Source organism: Sinocyclocheilus rhinocerous, unplaced genomic scaffold, assembly GCF_001515625.1.
Source record: "Sinocyclocheilus rhinocerous isolate Xijiao unplaced genomic scaffold, SAMN03320098_v1.1 scaffold892, whole genome shotgun sequence".
NCBI classification, from domain to species: domain Eukaryota; kingdom Metazoa; phylum Chordata; class Actinopteri; order Cypriniformes; family Cyprinidae; genus Sinocyclocheilus; species Sinocyclocheilus rhinocerous.
Genome location: NW_015642825.1, coordinates 320,617 through 329,155, shown reverse-complemented (window position 1 = coordinate 329,155; position 8,539 = coordinate 320,617). Strand labels below are relative to the sequence as shown.

At 38.9% G+C, this 8,539-nt stretch overlaps 1 protein-coding gene across 1 annotated transcript in view; it reads right to left on the bottom strand.

The window, feature by feature from the left end:
• LOC107756674 (multidrug resistance-associated protein 5-like) overlaps positions 1-7,968 on the bottom strand; it is a 37,596-nt gene extending 29,628 nt beyond the window's left edge. Inside the window, 3 exon segments of the mRNA XM_016573874.1 lie at positions 356-503; positions 5,426-5,581; positions 7,610-7,968. Coding sequence (XP_016429360.1) covers positions 356-503; positions 5,426-5,581; positions 7,610-7,779 — 474 coding nt within the window. The 5' untranslated portion in view covers positions 7,780-7,968.
• Positions 7,969-8,539: the final 571 nt, after the last annotated feature.

Sequence of the window (8,539 nt, the reverse complement as noted above, 5' to 3'; positions counted from 1 at the left end):
TCTCACACACACACACACACACACACACACACACTCTCTAAAAGAATCTTCACATACACTGTTTTTCATTCAACAGTGATTCAAAATGATCGCTGGCTGTCAAGCTCCAACAAGCGATTGCATCAGAAGATTAGTAAATATAATGCACACATCATTATGGATATTTTTATGATACTTAAATAATGCTTTTTAGTCCTCTTGGTTCTTGTAAGTCTGTGATCATAATGAAATATGGTATGAGAAAAAAAAAGCTGTCACGATTCTTGAACATTCTCCTTTGGTCTGGATAGGGGAAGCAGGTCAAAGGTCAGCATGCAAGCCAACAGTTGTCAGAAAGAAAATGAGGACAACTCACAGGTCCAACAAATCCAGCCACCATGGTGATGAGCAGGGAGAAGATGGCCACCAGCATACGGGTCTGACAGAACCTCCAGAACACCCGGGACAGAGACGCCGCGTCCTTCCCCCGCCGCTTGAGCTCCTCGTGCCACAACCACTCCAGTCTGAATGATGCATCGCCAAAGACAGTGTGTTTAAACAACAGGACATCGGCAAGTGTTGTAACATGAAAAACTGGGAAACCTTTTATTAAAGGGATAGTTCACCCAAAAATGAAAATTCAGTCATTAATTACTCACCCTCATGTCGTTCCAAACCCATAAGAGCTTCGTTCATCTTTAGAACACAAATTAAGATATTTTTGATGAGATCCGAGAGCTTTCTGACCCTGCATAGACAGCAAGGGAACTACTACATTCAAGGCCCAGAAATGAAGTTAGGACATCGTTACAATAGTCCAGTGGTTCAACCGTAATGTTATGAAGCTACGAGAATACTTTTTGCGTGCAAAGAAAACAACAATAACAACAATTCAACAGTTCTTCTCTTCCCTGTCACTGTCCGCCCCATTCACGACAGTACCACGACACATGCGTTTCTGGGCCTTAAACGTTTCAGTTGCGTTGCGGTCTATGCAGGGTCAGAAAGCTCTCGGATTTCATCAAAAATATCTTAACGTGTGGTCTTACGGATTTGGAACGACATGAGGGTGAGTAATTAATGACAAAATGAATGACATAATTTTCATTAAAATATATTTTTTTAGCTGCTGAACGCAAAAGAAGATATTTTGAAGAATGTTGGTAACCAAACAGTTGCTGGTACCCAGTGACTTCCATATTATGGAAGAAATAAAATACTATGGAAGTCAATGGCTACCAGCAACTGTTACCAACAATCTTCAAAATATCATCTTTGGTGAACAACAGAACAAACACACTCATACAGGTTTGTAACAAGTTAAGGGTGAAGTAAATGATGACAAACTTTTCATTTTTGGATGAACTATTCCTTTAACTTGAGTTTCAATGGCTGTATTCAAGTGGGCTGGAGTTAAAAATCATCATATGTGTTCTACTGAAGAAACAAAGTCACCTACATCTTGGATGCCCTGGGGGTAAGCAGATAAACATCACATTTTCATTTTTGGGTGAACTATCCCTTTAAGTCTTTTATTTTATTCCTGTTTAAAGTTCAAATTAAAGTCAGCATGAATGAAAACTCACCCTTTCGATTTTCTAAATGCACATTATAGATCTTATCGTGAAAATCAGATGTTTCAGATTAATCAGAATGTCATAACTGGATCTGTGTTGTTTGCAGGATTTCTCCAGTCATTTAGTGCATTTAAACCTGCTCCTGCAAGCTCACCTTCATCTGCCTCCACTTTTGAGTGAAACACCCACATCTCAAAATCCAATCAACAACTGATGCATAGATCCCAGTCTCCACCCTATTTTTTTCTCTTTTAATGTGTTACAAGCAAATGTACATCACATTATGGATAAAAAGATCGGTTGCTACTTCAAATTCATTGCAACTTTAAGAAATTAAATTAATACTGGCTAAATTGTTAGACCAAACCAAAATTAAATGTACAATATAACAAATGCTTTTGTCACTTTATTAGACAGCTCTCTGCCACGCTTGATTCTGATTGGTGTTTTTGGGTAATGATGCTGAACTGTATAATTTCCTAATTTCCAATTTCCTACATAGCTGTGTTAGTTTTACAATTCTTGCATCACTCCAGTTTCTTTCTTCTCACATAATAAAATGACCACAAATCATAATGCATGTCATGCATAAACCCCTTCAGAATGATATAAGATCCCTCTGCTCCTGGTTGGGTCCTGCTTTTTTGCAAGTTGACTGGATATAATCCTTGACCTCACGTCTAAATTAAAAATGTGAGGCATTTTAACTGTTAAACTTCTGTATTTTAAACTCAAGGGCACATCATATATTTCAGGTCTTCGGGTAGTAAAACTTGTTTTGGGCACACATTTAAAAGCCAAAACATTCACACGTTTATTATAAATCATAAATGTTGTTCAATTTCTCATAAATATTGTAATGCAAAAACTTGAAGCATTCAAGGAAAGCCTCATTGAAAACACTGAAATTCACACTCAGAATGAACAATCAATCTGAAGGACCAAGGCTTTGAGCTTTCAGTTCCCATGCCAAAGACCTACAAAAATAAATAAATAAAATAATCCACTCAGCTTTTATCTCTCACAAAGGGTACAACACTTTGGTGAACTGTATCTTATTATTTTTTTTAAATTTCAACAGCCTTGTGTTTTGAAGAAAACACTTTACGTAAGTGTTCCAGACCCCATAAAATATCCACCCCTCACACACACAAGTACACATGCCTTTAACGCATCCCAGCTATATATCTCTGACACAAATCCAGTAACGGGAGCCACAGACCCTGAGGTCAAACACTGAAAACTGACACGGCTTCTTACAGAGCCGCTGAGGCATAGCTGTCAGGCAAAAACAGGGGCCTATATTTAACACACGATCATTGATTGCAACAAAAGAAAGCACAGTCAAAGTCTGATCCAATTCATTCACCGAATATGGGCAAATCTCTGATCTGTGATTAGAAAGGGCAGTTACAGATTATAGGTGTTTTTCCATGTTCCCGTGTTCCCGAGAAACACTTTGAGCCCTATCAATGAGCCGGCTTAGTCGAAAGGGACACGGGCTGTGATCTGACGTGTTAATGACATAACCGTCCTGCAGGAAAGGTGCAGACTGACTCTCTCTGATGTCTAATCCTTGCTATGAATAACACCCACCTGCCATAACTCTCTGGGCTGTGTGAGCGTGGGAGGCAAGCATCTCTCATTCATTCCCCACCGTGACTCGAGGGATTCCCACACCAACCTCTTGTTATCAAGACGTCAACTGTGTGAGACCTTGGCACAGGAGGTGTTTTCTAATAGTCCTGTTTGTTCATGGTTCAGCATTGGCACATATGAGAGATGCCTAACTTGTGCTTGGCTCCAGGGTAGGGCTGAACGATTAATCAAAATCAAACCGAAATCACGATTTGGCCTGATGCGATTATTGAATGGCAAAGGCTGCGATTTTTTATTTTAATTCTTGCCTCTGTATAATGCATATTTAAGTAGTGTTTATAGACCTTACAGTATGTGCCAGAGATACAAGCACGCTTCCATCTTTATAATTTTGTCTTTGAACTCCGTAGCATCGCTGTTGACGAAAGGGACACGGGCTGTGATCTGACGTGTTAATGACATAACCGTCCTGCAGGAAAGGTGCAGACTGACTCTCTCTGATGTCTAATCCTTGCTATGAATAACACCCACCTGCCATAACTCTCTGGGCTGTGTGAGCGTGGGAGGCAAGCATCTCTCATTCATTCCCCACCGTGACTCGAGGGATTCCCACACCAACCTCTTGTTATCAAGACGTCAACTGTGTGAGACCTTGGCACAGGAGGTGTTTTCTAATAGTCCTGTTTGTTCATGGTTCAGCATTGGCACATATGAGAGATGCCTAACTTGTGCTTGGCTCCAGGGTAGGGCTGAACGATTAATCAAAATCAAACCAAAATCACGATTTGGCCTGATGCGATTATTGAATGGCAAAGGCTGCGATTTTTATCTATGTTTATAGACCTTACAGTATGTGCCAGAGATACAAGCACGCTTCCATCTTTATAATTTTGTCTTTGAACTCCGTAGCATCGCTGTTGAAGAGTAATGAGCTGGTGAAGTGGATTTACTTATTGTAGAGTTTTAACGAAAGTTATCATGAGCATTGTAATGTTCCACGCGGATGTCATAACAAATGTCAGTAGACCTGGAAGATTTTAAAACGAGCGGTTCATTCATAAATTTGCACGATCTTAATTTCACGCTGTGGATATACAAACGGAAGACAGAAGACAACGAGTGCAGCGCTGAAAAGGGGCGGAGCTACATACCCTGATAGCACACGTACATCACGGAGACGTCTATTTGACGTCTGCATTTACATCTGCAAGATGTACATTTTTTGGAAGATTTTAAAACGAGCGGTTCATTCATAAATTTGCATGATCTTAATTTCACGCTGTGGATATACAAACAGAAGACAGAAGACAACGAATGCAGCGCTGAAAAGGGGAGGAGCTACATACCCTGATAGCACACGTACATCACGGAGACGTCTATTTGACGTCTGCATTTACATCTGCAAGACGTTTTCTTTAGAGTGTTTGCATATCTGTGATACGTCTATAGGACGTTTCCTATCAGATGTCAAATAGACGTTTAGAAGATGTCATTTAGAATGTATGTAAAACTGACGTCTATCAGATATTTGTACACAGCAGATGCTTTCCAGATGAAGCGATCTTTAACAGACATCTTGCAGACGTACCTGTGCTATCTGGGTAAGGTCTATAACGTGCATCTGAAAAGGCAACACACGCCAAACATCCTCCCAAACTAATGAGATGCGTTTATGAACCTGTTGTCCAACAAAAGAGAATATTTAATAACATGGTTTTACTCCACAGCATCAAGCAAGAGTTTGAAATAACTTCATTTTCTGATCTGACGTGGCTTCTTATCACAGAATGAGCAGAAATTATATTCTATACTGTAATAAAGGCTATGTCGATTAGCCGCACTGGATTATAGATTTACTTTATAATTATGAAAATACCCAAGATGGCTTGAGGAACACAGATACACCCTATATTGTGTGTTTACTGGCTTCATGTTTAGTCAGTTCAAGCGTTTCTATCTTCTTTTTATTCTGCAGCCATGGCTAGATAACTTTGTCCATATTAGGGATTTCCTGGAATGTCATGAGTTCTATTACTTCTGTGATGCATATTGGGAGTTTCCGCACGAGGGCGCCCTCTGGAATGCAGTATTAATTAAACAGGTAGCCTATTACATGTGTTTAGTGCTCATTAATGCACACTCAGTTCTATTTTGCCCAAATTTTCCCCAAATCGCGCAGCCCTACACCCGGGTATTTGCGTTCAGACAAACACAGCTTGACAGTAGACAAACCTTGACGACGGATCTGAAGGTTTGCACCAGTAGCTCACCTTTGGCAGTTCGTTTCTGAGGCCTCGTGGCAAGACAGACCCCACACGTCTTCAATCTTGAGACAGGACGCTTTGTGGGCCCTCCATGCCAGAGGGGACAGCCACTGCAGGGTCATGAAGGAGAAAAATCCTGCATTGTCCACCGGGTGCTGATGTCTGGGGGTGAAAATGGAAGAGTTTGGCTTGTATCAGTCATCTAGGCGCTATGTGCTATGTCTGAGAACGCCGTGACCTTGAACGCGAGAGAAAATCTTTACTCGCTGCGGCCAAACAGTAGATGAATCACACGTTTGTGTTTGAACAGCAGTTTGCACGTCCCTCTCAGAACTCTTACGAAGCAGTGAAAAAGTTCAGCGGCTCTTTATCAGCCAGCATGTTAAAAATTGAGCCGTCTGTGAGAAAAGGATAAGAGCGTTCTTATCAGGACCTCTGTCACTTGAGTCCAAATGGCAACGAAGCAAACATCTCGTAAGGCCTGTTTCACACCTCACACAAAAGTATTTCGGTGCATATGTTTGTTTTGGCTCGATATTAACCGGTTTCACGCTGTCTGTGTAAGCAGTGTGGTAGAGGTGTAATATAAGTTACGTTTTTCCACATTGAACTTAGCAGAAAAGGTTGAAAATGCACTATAAATTTATTTTAGCAACACAAGCTTTTACAATATAGGCTTATATGATGCAACTGCGTGAACTACTCATTGTTAAAAATGACGCCTATCATGTTTAATGTGGGTTAAATGTGCAGTGATGCACATAAACTATTTTTATTTAATTAAGTGACAGATTCAGATGATAAAAGCAGCTCGTAGCATCTTTTTGAGGTTTGGGTTCAGTCAGGTCAAGTCACCTTTATTTGTATAGCGCTTTATACAACACTGGTTATGTCAAAGCAGCTTTACACTGTCAAACAGGAAAATAGTTTGTGCATGATGCAAGAAGACAATAACAAAGAATCATTTTTTCCAGCTTAAGTCAGTTCATTGATGATTCACTGTAGATTAATTATTATTTGGAAGTAAATGTGTCTCCTGATAATCTCCTGATAACCACTTCACAATTTATGGCAGTTATTAAAGAAATATCTAAAGTAGTAACCTAGAAATTACTTTATTTTCTTTATTTTAAATACTTATTTTCTCCTGTTGTAGTTCGTGAAATTTAGGTTAGAAACATTCAAAAGGAGGTTGACATGACAAGCAATTTTATTGTCCTCAAAGAAAGAGGTCATTATTATTATTATTATTATTTGTTTCCTTTCAGATAATTTGGCTGGACAGCAAAGAATACAGATTTTGTCCATAAACATTAATATCTATTCAAATATTGTCGAATGTGAAAATTGTTCTGTGGCATGACTGTCATTATGAACTACAAAATAAATGTATCTAATCTAGAAATACAAAAATCTATGAAAATAAACAGTTCAGACAAAAATACTGTTTATATTGGCATTAGCTAATCAGGAATGACTGGTCATGAACTTCAAAAATTTTATATAATACATAAAATAATATATAACAATATATACTTCATATACTATATAATGTATAATACTTTATAACTATATAATAGCTAAAGCTGAATGTGGTGCATTGTTGAAGAAATATAGCTTTATAATTAGAGAATATATATATATATATGTGTGTGTGTGTGTGTGTTATTTTATGAAGTCCTGCCAATTGATTCTTCCACATTTTAAGCATTAAAATAAGCTTTATGTATTTGTGCATGTGACTTTAACTGTTGGAAACGATGTGACGATTTTGTGTGTGTTATTTTATGAAGTCCTGCCAATTGATTCTTCCACATTTTAAGCATTAAAATAAGCTTTATGTATTTGTGCATATGTGACTTTAACTGTTGGAAACGATATGTCGATTCATACCTTGGTGTGACGTTCTGTACACCAGCAAGACTGATTTTAAACAGCATTTGCTAATTCTTTTATAATCATTATACATGCAGTGTTTATGAGCTCAAATTAATTGAGAGACAAACAAATTAATTTTTCACACATTTAAATGAACGAGGGGAAAAGATAAAATAAAAATGGTAACCTGTCACATCCCCTAAAATATACACATATTTTTCACAAAATATGGATTTTATTCTTAAATCCATTTGGTAGCTACCCACATATTAATTTTATATGGTTCTAACAACTGTATCCAAGAGAACTTACTTGTGCGTGATCCGAAAGGGCTTGAGTATCTGTAAGCTATGGCGATATCTGCCTCGTCTTTTTGTTTCGGAGCCCAGTTCCACCTCATCATCGGGGTCTGGGAGAGTCTGGGGAGGGGACAGCGTCAACCCCTCCACCCGTCCTACGGCCTCCAAAGCATCTGAGAACATACCTGTCTCTAACAAACACGAACAGAAAAACACTCAACAACACTCCAAAAGCTAGAAAATACTGTCAGACACTTGGGATGAGCTCCCATGCATGCTCATGACAACCAGCACTGGGAATGTCTGAATCTGCTGACTAATATTAGTGCAGTGACACAAACCTTCCTCTAACGCTATGGCTACAAATTTGAAGTGTTTATCTATTTAAAGACGCCTGCGGGTGGCCTCAAGGCTCGTGGATACTGAGACGAAGGATATTCGAGCTGGCCGTGTGTGTGTTGACCCTGTCACTGATCCATCTGTGGCATAAGACACGATAAGGTAAATCCAGCAACACTGGGACTCTCTGTATCTGCTCGGTGTACGTCACCGGCGACTGCCAGATAATGAAAGATAAGCACATTATTTACACTCTATACAAGAAAGAGCCTGCATTCGATAAAAATCACTAATGCAATAGGAGACTATGAATGTAAACAAGGATAATGGGAACGCTTTGAAATTTTAAAGGGATAGGCCCTAATTCACACAGAAATGAGCATTCTGTCATTATTAGTCATTCCAAACCGCTGTGACTTTATTTCAGAATTTTAAGGAACTGATCTTGCTATTCATGCAATTATAAAGAACGGAGATTGAAGCTTCCGAGCTTCGTAAAGCACACAAGCACCATAAACGTATCACAAGAAGTTCTGAAGCCATATGATTGTGATGATTATGACGCTGAAATTTAGGTCATTATTCACTGAAAATTGATTCTATA